The sequence below is a fragment of the Rhopalosiphum maidis genome, chromosome 1 (genome assembly GCF_003676215.2).
Source record: "Rhopalosiphum maidis isolate BTI-1 chromosome 1, ASM367621v3, whole genome shotgun sequence".
In the NCBI taxonomy this organism is placed as follows: Eukaryota; Metazoa; Arthropoda; class Insecta; order Hemiptera; family Aphididae; genus Rhopalosiphum; species Rhopalosiphum maidis.
Window position 1 is genome coordinate 67165209 of NC_040877.1, and position 13233 is coordinate 67178441.

The 13233-nt window shown below is 27.6% G+C and overlaps 2 protein-coding genes across 2 annotated transcripts; both read right to left on the bottom strand.

The window, feature by feature from the left end:
• Positions 1–3740: 3740 nt before the first annotated feature.
• Positions 3741–6018, bottom strand: LOC113560580 (endocuticle structural glycoprotein SgAbd-4-like). The gene is made up of 3 exons (XM_026966546.1): positions 5860–6018; positions 5632–5762; positions 3741–4280 (listed from the first exon to the last, which is right to left on the bottom strand). Exons 1-3 carry the CDS (start codon positions 5863–5865, stop codon positions 4013–4015), a joined length of 405 nt encoding a protein of 134 aa, XP_026822347.1. The 5' UTR covers positions 5866–6018; the 3' UTR covers positions 3741–4012.
• Positions 6019–9170: 3152 nt separating this feature from the next.
• Positions 9171–12792, bottom strand: LOC113548550 (filaggrin-2-like). The gene is made up of 3 exons (XM_026949492.1): positions 12663–12792; positions 9978–11029; positions 9171–9919 (listed from the first exon to the last, which is right to left on the bottom strand). The coding sequence occupies exons 1-3, from the start codon at positions 12669–12671 to the stop codon at positions 9319–9321; spliced, it is 1662 nt and encodes a 553-aa protein (XP_026805293.1). The 5' UTR covers positions 12672–12792; the 3' UTR covers positions 9171–9318.
• Between the last annotated feature and the right edge of the window lie 441 nt (positions 12793–13233).

The following is a 13233-nucleotide window of genomic DNA, read 5'->3' on the forward strand; positions in this document are numbered from 1 at the left end:
TTTTTAACTTAGGTAAAAATGTATAAAACTTCTGTTCCTCAAAAAACAAATTGAAATTTTATTTCGTGTTCATAGATATTAAACATAATTTATTTTAGATATTTATGGTTATTTTTAACTATTTGAATAATGTAATCAAAGTATATATTTAATAGGTATTTAATAATTTTTAGTAAGTTGTTAATAAAATGATTATGCAGTGTATTAGCATAATTTAATAAATCACAAATCGTTTTTTTAAAAATGAAACCGAAACCTGTAAATCCAGTCTTTTAATTTTTTATAGGTACTGAAGCACGCGAATAAGTTAATTAAATCCGATTTAAAATTGTATCTATTATATATAAGCAGCTTATCCTGAGTTTTGACTGACAAAGGTATGTTATAGGTAGAACCTAGTATAAGAAGTCATGTTTACGTAGTGTAAATACTATGTACATGATTCATTGTATAGTATAATATTTTTAATTTTGAACAATTTTAGGGAAAAATTAATTGTATATATTACATAATTATATTTAAAATATAAACAGTATTTATATATTTTATATTGGGTTTCAAAATATAGTTTCTTTGTTGTTTTTCTCTAATCGCCTTTTGAGCAGAAAATGCGTATGTTTTGCAATTTAGATTTTTTAATCAACTCACAACTGTAATAAATTATAATATTTATTTATTATAAACAATATGTTATACGAAAATATTTTATTCAAAGAATTTATTAAATATATTAAATTATTTTAAAATATTTATATTTTTTATGTTACAAAGTTACACAATAGTATCTCTAATTATTAGCTTTGGTATATACAATCAAATATAATTGATATGTTTTTTATTATCTAAATACATATTTGATGCTGTACCTGAGATATATATTTATATATTACATTACTGTCATTGTCTTAATAATTGTAAGCAAGAGTGAAAATGTTTCCAAATTAAATACGCGACCTTGGAAATCATGACAATACAACAATTGACAATATATTGATTATAATTTCATGTTTATTCCCATTATACTATATTTACATAATAATGCATTACATTTTCAGAAGTCGGCAAGGAATATAATAGTAAATGGTGTATTTACTATGTTCAATATTTATTCATTCATATAAATAGAAATTTTGTCATTTTTCCAATTTTAAATTTTATTATTGTATTTTTTACCGTTTAAAGATATTATTTTAATAGATGTTGAAATGTATTTTTACTGAAGGAGTTAGTCAGAGCTGTATATTTAGGACTTTTGCGAAGGAAGAAAAACTTAAATTTTTGATAGCCTAGTACTAAATGTTAACAATAATTTATTATTATTAACTTCTTCTCGTTCTTTATTAGGGAGATCTGTTACAAAGTTGAACAGTAAACTTAATTGATAAAATAATAACAATAATAAACGTAATAAACTATAATAAAATTTGATATTTGTTAAAATTAGAGATAAAAAAAATATTATTTTCTTATTTTAATACAAAGCATTTCAATAACCTTGTCTACGTATATTTATACGAGAAAATTGGTACCACGAAGGCCTACTTATTTAGTACTACGAAATATTATTTTAACTTAACAAACTGATTAAATAATAAGTATATAACCATACATTTTTAAGTAATGGTAGTACGTACGTGTACAATGTGGAAACAAAAAAAAATCACGCAGAATCCATCCTCTATATTATCCAAGGAAATACGCCAATAGATCTTACACCTATGTGTATACATTTGTAGGTATTTAAACAAATAAATCATTTATCACACAATTTTAATTTCTATTGTGTTTTTATTGACTTTAAACCTTTATAGCGGCATCAAAATAACAGAATTCTGTTCTCTAATAATGACTTGTCAAAGAAGAAATAGCAACTTTTCATTTGAAATTAACATGTAGAATACTGTTAAAAAATAAACTGAAAAAATTCTAATACAATTGTGAGAATAAATTAAGAGTGATAATAATATTATGTATATGTATATAATTATGTATAGAGGTATAATAATAATAATAATTATTATTATTTTAATATACCAAAATGTTTAAACTGAAAGTAAAAGCAACTTATTTTAGATTAATCATAGCAAAAAAAATTATTCAAAAATCATAATTTTATCGGTTCTCATTGTACATATTATATTATAGTATAATATTGACAATAATTTATAAAAATTAAATAGAAAATTTATACTAAGAGCGCCATCTTACTATAATAAAAAAGACTAAATCCTATTTAAAAAATGATTAAATGCCATTTTTATTTCTGGTTTCTGTATTTTACAAAGTTACAACAATTTTTATTTATTTTGTTTTCATCTTTGATAATTATAACTTATAAGAAGATAATAGATATATTATAAACATTAGTAAATAGTAATACCATATTTATTCAACAAACTTGTACATTTTTACCATTTTTTAACTATTATTTTACCACCCAGTTTGTGTTATAACTCCGCTTTTAAAGATGTAATTTAATTATTATATGCATATTACGTATAGTTGAATGACAATAAATAATTAAAGATTGACTATATATAATTAGAATATATATTTTACTAGCTGACCTGCACTGCAATTGCAAGGAAGTGATTATGCTATTGCTTTAATTTAGTATAAAAAAATTAGACATTTTTTTTTAAGAATGTAATTCCGATGAGTGTACAACTCGTTAACCATTACACTCCATCATAAGATGTAGAGCATAAGTTTTACGTTGTCGGTGCCGTGTCCAAAAATCGACGCAACATAGCTAATATATATTATTAATTCTTATAATATAATTCATTTTCAAACACAAAATAAATATATTTTACCTTTTTTAATACTAATTATTAATTTTATATTCTATTTTTATTTTTTATGAAAATCAAAGTATAGGTATTTCATAATGTTAACAGAAATCAGATACACGTTATACATGTTATTTTGGTTTCTTATCTAACAAATTTTTGATTTGAAGTTTTTGAATGAAGTTCCGATCTATTAGCCAAAATTTATAACAACGGCAACACTATGTTATAAATAATTCATATTATAAGTCATATATGACATTAGCTAGTTTATAGCTTATATGACATGTAAATATGTAATCAACTACAATATATTTAAAAAATTTGTTTAACGCTACCTATTGGGTGTAATTTAAATTACTTATAAATTATTATTTGTCATCACTAAGAACAATCTTTGAAATACTCGTTAAAATCGTTCAAATAGATTTTTAATCTAATTACTTATAGTATAAATGGTACATAAAACGGTTTTTTTCTCCAGAAAATTTCATTTTTTTGTAAAATTATATATTAATATGATATTAAAAAACATTAAATAACCTTGAAGATTGACAACAGGTATCTAACTATTTAAGTAGGTACGTTTGAAAAAACATTTACGTTTTATTTGATAATTTCAATGTAATGATATCAATGAATTTAATATATAACTTTACGTAACGATAACGGTATATAATAATCATAAATATTATTAGTCTATAAATATCTATTAAATTTGTTTATATACTACTTGGTATATATGATTATTAAAGAGCTAAAATAAAAATTTTAGATCAAGCTTAAGTTATAAGTTCTGAGGAGAGAACATTTTTTGGTCATTAAACCCTTTAAGGTAATTGTAAATTAGCCATTGCAGTGTGTTTAACTACTAATTATTGTTGGTTTTTTTTTTAGAATTTTCATGATATTATTTTTAGAACAGAAATGAAATAAAAACACTTTTGATTTGTTTCTAAAAAACATATTTTATTATATATATACGTGCGTTCATGTCTACAAACGCAGACGATAGTAAATAGATAGTAACATAATTACATAATAATGAATTTACAATGAATAGTATAGGTGCAGTACACAATAATGGTAATACGATGCAGAGTATCTTATAAAATGTAAGGGGTGAGATGAAGATTGAAATAAGTGAAAAGATTTAAATAAAATCAGTTTAGGACAAAAGAAACGGGACGGTCCTCAGGAGGTGTTAACGATGGCGTTATTTACTGGTACACTGGTTCGGGTGTGCTGGGCAGAGAGGCCAATAATCTGAGAGACTCTTGGATTTCGACTGGGATTGGTGGTGGAGTGGGCAGATGGGCACCGACTGGTCTGTAACCGTTCTCGTCCGAGATGTAACCGGTTGAGATGACCGAACCGTCTGGGGCTACGTAGGAACCAGCGCCCTGGACCACTGAGATCGGGGTACCATCAGGACCGGCCTTCAGGTAACCGACTTCTTCTTGTTTGATGCCATTATCAGTTTCGAACCTGCAACGATTTATTTCATCGTAAAGTATTACTATAATAAATAATATATATATGTGTGTGTGTGTGTAAATTAATTATTTACATTTATTTAATTATTATTGTGCACCCACACAACACACGTGCTGTTACGCAATAACCGCACGAGCATACACCGAGTTTTAGATCGGAATTATCGGAACATTGCAGTCTACTAATAATAATTGTACGTTTTCGGTGAAAGTCAGGGCACTCCGTGATTTAAGACTGAGATACATAAATCACATACAAATCGAATGTTGCGAAACGAGAAAAAGGAACGATCGGTTTGGAAATGTATATTATAAATAAGCGCGAAAGGCTGAAAGAGAAACGAGTACCTGTTTTGCCTACTCCGAACGCCTTTTTTACATTAATATCGCAGTTTACACAACCATGTAATACATAGAATTTTATTACATATAATTAATTCATAAATAAAATTCTATAATATTATGATACCCGGGGGTGTACACTTGCCCTTAATTACTTTGATTGTTCATGTAAATTACAGTTATCTTCTCATAAAGCATGTTTACAGACACCATCGAATATATGCGGTATCATTCGTTTTCCCTACTACATGACATAATATTATATAACTACATAATTATATACAACTACGTGTTTGATCTTAAGTACATCTTCTAGTGTAATATACACACTACACGTATGTACGTTCTGTAAACGAAATTTTGTTTTAATGAATTGCAATATAGACCTAAGGCGGTTTGCTGAGTCATTGCAGAGATAACTGTAACCTCGTTACATAAACGGTGTACCAAACTAAAAAATTTAGAACATCGTAATATTTGGATTCGTGTACATGGTATTATTCGATTTAACAACGTGTATTTTATGAAATGTAATATAATATGTGTAATTGATATCTAAATTATATATGCCATCGAATTATGTTTCCTGAAAAAACGTTGATATACTGTAGATATTATGATCTATCATCCAATTGTTTTGCTAGTCGTGAACGATTGTTATAAAATATAATATAATCTATCAGTGATTTTTTTATGAAACAACATATTTCAAATCGTCGGGTACACCTGACAAAGTGTTCAAAATGAAACTGAAACTTGAGATTAAATCTACTGGTCCAAGAATAGTTCGTCTATCATTTAGCTCTTATATTTATCATGTTTATAGCTGGGACATAAATACACGCAAAAGTATCATATATTAAAGTAGTTGTGACGATGTGGTCGAATAATATTAATGCAATATAAACATTTGAAGACATGTCCGACAAAATACTAACTCAAAATAATTACTAAGAGATCGGCAACTAAAAATAAAATAAATAAAGTTAATTATTGTATACTTGTTCTTGAAGGTTCCATCGTAGTTGACTTCTTTTTCTTGGGTTAAGATGACGGCCCTAGATTCGGGGCCTTGTGCAGGGTAGGCGTTGACCACAGCGGCCAACAGCAACGAAGAAAGGACCAATGTGACCTGTTGATAACATGCCAAATGTACCGTTTCGTATTCAAAACATACTGGTAAGAAGTCGTCGAGACTTCATATGAAAAAAAAACTTTTAAATTCTTACCTGCATTTTGGTAGTTTGTCGTCTGGATGTTGTACAGTGTTCTACTGAGTATTGTACTGTGCGTAATGTCTGAGGATTATGATGAAGCTGTCTTATATATATATACCTATGTGAATCTACACACTGTAATAATGATGGGGGTATTATACCTGTTTAGAATTTACCATAATAGTGGAGGCGGTACCTAATATCGAGATGGAAAGGTCGTTATGTCAGTGGGTTATGAAAGCGGTCCGACGACATTTATTTTAGCACAGGCGCGCTATGGGAGATTGTGGTAAACACGTTTGGAAGAGATACGAATATACACGCGTATACACGCGTACAATCACACACGCTCACACTTACACACATCACATACACGTATATTTAAAATAATAAAAGTGTTGGATAGAATAACTAATAAGGGATTAGTTAAATGTGGCTATACGTTCGACATAGGAACAATGTGACCATGAAAAATAATTGAGCCAAAACGTTTTTAGTACCTACAGTTTCTTAAAAAAAATTACGTTTTTATTTAAAACACATACATTTCAAACACCTATTTTATAAACGCAGTATAATAGCTATTTCTGAAAATTGGTTGTTATATACCTATATTTCATAAAATAAATTTTACAATGATTATTATTACGACAGTAAAATAAAATATATATTTAAATTTCAGCAAAATATTTACTTGATTTATGTATTCAAGAATATACGATAGATATAGTGTATAAGTATAGATAAAGAACAACAATATTTTTACTAGATATTTCAAAACTTAAATACCTATATAATTTCACGAAATAGTCCTTCACAAATATATATCAATGTATACTTATATAGTAACAGCCAAAAGAAATTATTTAAAAACATATATAGTTAAAAGTTGAAAGTTTGTTAAAAAAAAAGTTATGTAATTAAGTTATTAAGCAAGAAACTAAATTAAAAATAACTATCTATAATTTGAATAACCAATCGTTCTATGAAATTATTATTTTTAATATGTAGAACAGTTGCAGATACTCGTTTTAGATTTATTAATGTTGAATATCAATTGATATCAGGGTATATTTTACTATTGAGTACTAGTTACTAGTTATTACATTTAATCTTTTAGGTTTGTATCATATACTGTTAACTTATAAACTTACTTATTTTGCATTTCAATGAGTTATTGATGTTTAATTTATATACAAATTATAGAATTTACCTAGTTGCTATACGCTGTATTATATTAGAATATTAAATTACCTTTTATTAATATTAATTTGTTATTTTACATCTCACAATGAAATATAAAATTTATATCTTGAACATACATAATGTACTATATTTCTTATTATTATAAATTTATCAATGCGCATCGAGTACATTGTCGTTAAAAAAAGATATTTTATAGAATTACATATAATTATTTAAATAATAAAACACTTTTAAAACAACTATAATTATTAGAAAATTGTGTAATGTGATACCGAGTTTTCGCCCAATTGTAATTGTTTTTAAAACCATTTTTTTTAATCTGATGAAATTAATTAAAAATTAAATATGATATTAATAACATATTTAATATCCATATATATATAATAAATAGGTATTATATTTATTGTTTTAATTGAATTTATATTTAATTTAATTACATTTTGAACTCAAAAATAAACATTTTTATTCGTGTTATTTTAACAATTGATTGGTATAGCATACAGTTTATATACAGTTATTAGTTTAATTTATCTAAAACTGTATTAAAAGTTAAATTTAGAAGAGATATTATAATTGTTTGTTTTAATAAAATAGCTATTATTATAAAAGGAAATAGGTATGGTAAATACCTATACTGAGCGAATCATTTAACAATTAACACTCATTATTTAGAATAATATTAACGTTTTTTGAAATACATTTTTTACATAATTTTAATTCATTAAAAAACAAAATTTTCATAATTGTTTTGTTTAATTTTTTGTACTGTTTTGTGTGATAACAAATATTTTTACTTTTATATCGCAAAACAAAATATTTATTTGATAATTCTGATAAAAAAAAAAAAAAATTTGCTTTAAAATATAAAATTAAAAATATATTTTGTCCTTTGAAAAAGTAAAAACAATAAAGTTAGTATTTAATATATACGTGTATATTTTAAATGTTGTTAGTAATAAATGATTTGAGTTGTATAAAATAGTATTTGAAAAAAACGTTTTATTTTTTGATATAATTACCATTCAAAGAATCCAGCTTGCTTATAATTATTTTTAATCACTAGTTTTTAATATAAATAATCATATTGATTTTTAATAATAGATAGCACTGAACGTAAATATAGCTTGAAATATTTAGTTTACTGTTTTTATTTGTTTTTGTATAATAGGTTAGGTTAGTATTATATATTATATTTTTTAAATAACAATTACTATATAATAGAACATAGGTATTTTATTATTTATTTTAAAGTTTCTGTGAAAATATAAAAATAATAATTATACATATGGATCCTTTATAGAAACTGAATATATCAATAGCTACTATGTAAATTTATGATAACTTACTTTAAAAATTTAATATTCAAAATTAATATAGTTTCTTTTAAAATCTTCCGTGACAAATATCCATCTATTATGATAAATATATAATATATATATTCTATAATTATATTTTATGTACCCGTGTCACATATTATTCATTCATTTTAATGTATATTCATACTTGATTAGATATAATGCATAAAAATATTGTGATGATTATAGAAGCAATAAAAATAAAATATTACTTATACGTTATTTTCTTTAATAAACATTTATACTAATAATTATAGATAATTCATAGTTTTATTTTATCAATAAATTATTTTTTATTAGGTAGCTTAACCAAACAAAGAATACAAATATCTATAATTCAATAGATGTGTCATTGTTTACTAAGTACGGTTAAATAAAATTTAATATGACACTACGCCTAAATTATAATATAAATTTATCATATTATACACGACTACAAGTTTAATTTTGTCAGCTGATAAAAAAACCTTGATTAGTATTGTATTTACATATTATTATAATAATATGTGTTACGAAAGTATAATATTATATTGGGCGATATAAACGCACGACTGAAATGGTAACAATTATTATCATATTATGCCTTAGTGTCTTGGGTTTGTCGCGGATGACACTTCTTTTCTTCTTCTTATAGGTGTGCCCACGACAAGGACGATTTAACACTCGAGTTAATTTATACAAGATTACATAAGTCAAGCAGCAACTACTAGATCAATATGAGCAAACAATGCTGATTAGTTGATTTGAAGACACGCATGCATGTAAAAAGAAAGGTGGTTGTGTATATTGTGTGTCATATATACAAGGCGTTATTTATACAAAAATAAATTTTTATTTAAATACAAAAATAAAAATTATATGAAAATATTATAAATTATTTGAATTTAAATTATTGAAATCATAACTTTATTTAATAAGCCGATGTACCGGGAGACTTTTTGTAAGCTGATGCACTTTGGCTTTGGTAACCTTGTGGTGACTTGTACAATTGGCTGGCGGAGGAAGATTGTCCATAGGATTGTTCATTAGCTTCCGCGCCATATCCAGATGGGCCCTGTGGTTTCTGATAGCTCGGCTGTTTTGGAGCAAAAGTAGATGATTGTCCGTAAGAGCTAGGTCCAGACGTTTGTCCATAAGATCCAGGAGCATTTGTTTGTCCATAAGATCCAGGGGCAGGTGTCTGACCATAAGCTCCTGATTCTTGTCCATATGAAGATGAAGCACCATTTTGTCCATAAGTTGACTGTTGTTGTTGATATGCTTGTTGTGCAGCTTCTTCGGCAGCATTCTGTTCCAACGATTGAAGAATTTCAGCGGGTATTGGTGGTGGTGTAGGCAAATGAGAGCCCTTTGGAACAAATCCATTTTCATCAGCAGTGTAAGTTACTGTAATAAGTTTTCCATCTTCTCCCGGATAGCTGAAAGATCCATAGACAGATTGAATTCCTTCTGGGCCACCTGGCTTAAGTTGACCATATTCTGATACCGAAATACCATTGCCAGTTTCGTAACTAAAAAATATTTATGTTATTAAATATTTATTATTTAGTATTATGTTTAAAATATTACCTGTATGAGTAAGAGCCATCACCAAGATTTGGTTGGTTGGACTGAGATAGAATAGGAATAACTTCGGCGGGTCCAGCAACATTTCCTGGCGCAAAAGCGTTATATCCATTACTAGCTGGGTTATAAGCATCGGCAGGTGCACTAACGGGAGTACTTGGTCTCCTAACATTTTCGTATTCAGATCCAGATTTTTGGTATAATGAAGACGATACAGGCTTCGAACGAGAACGTTGGCCATATGATGATTGAGAGGATTGTGATTGGTATTGTGATGACGGTGCAGATGATTGGTATGATGGCGCAGCAGTCGATTTTGAACCATACGATGCTGGTGAAGGTTGATAGCTGGATTTTGCGCTTTGTGAATATGTTTGTGCAGCTGGTGTTGATTGATAAGAAGAAGCAGCAGCGTTAGATTGGTAAGATGCAGCGCCAGACTGGTAATTAGATTGTCCAGCTTGAGAGTATAATTGTGAATTTAGAGATGCAGATTGGTAAGACCCAGAACTAGATGGGTAATTAGATTGTGCGCCTTGAGAGAATGCTGGTGATGCTGGAGCCGATTGGTATGAACTAGCACCAGATTGATAACCAGACTGGGCATTTTGCGAATATGATGGTGCAGCTGGCGCAGATTGATAAGATCCAGCGCTAGATTGGTAGCCAGACTGTCCAACTTTTGAGTATTGGGAGCTTGCTGGAGTAGACTGATAAGAAGCGGCGCTGGACTGGTAGCCAGACTGTGCGCCAGATCCTGCGCCAGATTGATAACCAGAGAATGCATTAGTCTTGTATGCAGGTGCTGAAGTTGATTGTTGATACGATCCAGAAGTGGATTGATATCCAGTAGCTCCACTACCTTGATATCCAGCTGGAGATCCAGATGAGTAAGCTGAAACTTCTGAAGGGTATTTTTGGTAACCACCAAAATTTCCTTGATAAGGTGAAGAAGGAGAAGATGGTGTAGTCGGAGATCCATAACCAGAAGACGTTTCAGATTCATAACCTTGCGGATGAGCCGCCGCAAAAGCGACAAATGCAATAAATAAAAACTGAAAAATAATAATTAATACAAAATAAAATATATTTTAGTACAATATATTTAGTTTAATAACAAAAACAAAATATATGGACACATTATACATAAATTAGTTTTAAAAATCTATATGTCTCATATAACCTTATAAAAATTTATATTTACATTAATTAAAATTAAATTAAATTTTGATACGTGAGAAATTCTAAATATTTGTAATTTAAAATCGTTATCAATAGACAAGAACAATGTTTGAAACTTAAACAATTTATATATTCTAGTGTTGCAAATTTATTGTTGATAATCAGAAAGTAACAAGCAAAGTTAGTTGTTGTTTTTTTTAAATATATTATATACCTTAAACGTATTCGATATTATTAATAATTAAATTATTTACGAATAAAAAAAAAATTGGATTAAAAACAAATTCTTATATAATAGTTCTATATTAAAAATTACTTATTTTTTTAAATAGTTCTATCTGTAAATATCTTATATATTGTTTTAGTAGCTAGTGTTAATGGCTGAGTTAAGAAACTACCATTCAATAAACAATACCATCATTTGGTTTAAATAAAAAACATATTAACTTATTTATACGATTATGATTTCACCAAACTGTAGCTATAAAAAATAATTACAGAGAAATAAATAATTGAATCTAGGTTCTAAACGCCTTTTAATATTATGAGTAAGATAATAAAATGTATATATATATATATATATAAAATATGCTTAAAATAGAAAATAAATTATTGTTATAGTCGACAAATATATTTTTTTTTGTAAAAAAAATAGTAATACAATTTAAATTAATAGTATTTAAGTTAAATAATAGGATTAGGAAATAAAAATTTTTATGAGTATATTTTTGAAAGGTTAAATTTTTAATAAATTATTTTCGTATACAAATTGAACATTATATTTTATTCCAACAGCTATATTATTTAAATAAATTATAATTAAAATAAAAAAAACTCTATGCGTTTCAAATTCATTAAATTGTGTAAATACTCTAATGGATGAATCTAAATTTTACTAAAACAAAAACAGCACAATTTATTTTTATTTTCATTCCAGAAATTCTATACATTTTAAAAGAAATAACTCGTTAGAAATATTATCTTTGATTAAACTAAATTTTTTAAACATGTTAATCGGTTTAAATACATTAATTTAAAAGAATATATGATAAAGTTTATGTCTGCGCATACAGTTAAATTACATACAATTTGTTGAAAGGTTTTTTTTTCCAACAAAGTAATACATGCGTTATAAGACGATATTACAAAAATTATTTTTTAAAAACTCGAATTTTACACCATTAAAATTATAACACAAAATCAATTCGTTCAATATAACTATTTTATTCTAGTAAAATACTACTGCATACTGTGAAACTGTACGAGCAGGTACTACCAACTATAAAGTTCCGCAAGACGTGCAGCGTACGTATTAAATATAGCAAACGAACGATAAAAAATATTTCGTTTATTTAATTTGTATTAACGAGAACCACGAACGCAACATTATTAAATTAATAATTATCATATGTTTGAAAATACGTGTTATGAGCTAAGTAATAGCTGCTGTGTAGGCGTCCAATGCCTACCTACGTATATTATACTGTAATAAATTTAATAGCTTACCATCTTCATGTTGTTGGTGCGAAATAGCGTGTATGGCGTATGTATTCGGAGTCGTAAGTCTCTGAAAACCAATAGACGACGATAACTGAACTGACGATGGATCGGTATCCGACGTCTATATATACGATGATGCGTCGGGACGATTGCCGAATAGCTCGTACGTTTTGCGCGTGAAGGAGGTGTTCAGCGGCGGCAGTGGCGCTGCCCCTACCCCGGCGACGCCCTGTGGCCAATCCGATTTTGACTTGAAAAGAGTAATGTAATTTTTTTTTATTACGATTATTATTATGATTATTTTTTATGACGTGCCGCCGACACGACGATGTCGGGCAAAGACTAATTAGAACGGCCGCCGTGTGTATGACAGGTGTAGGACGATATAGTATAATATAATATGCATACCAATACCGCATAATATTCTGCCTTGATCATCCGATTGATCAATGGGTATGCCTGTCGACGACAATTCATATATGACCCAGTTCGATGCTGCTCACGATGATGACACCAGGCCATTTTTTTATGATTTACACGTACACTACACACCGCGCGCGTGCTAAAGGATTGCCTC

What these genes read in the sequence shown, in the direction of transcription:
- LOC113560580 (XM_026966546.1), bottom strand. An exon ending in GATGGAACCTTCAAGAACAA is followed by an intron (nt 4,281 to 5,631) that starts GTATACAATAAT and finishes AAATCGTTGCAG; the next exon opens with GTTCGAAACTGATAATGGCA.
- LOC113548550 (XM_026949492.1), bottom strand. An exon ending in GATGGCTCTTACTCATACAG is followed by an intron (nt 9,920 to 9,977) that starts GTAATATTTTAA and finishes AATATTTTTTAG; the next exon opens with TTACGAAACTGGCAATGGTA.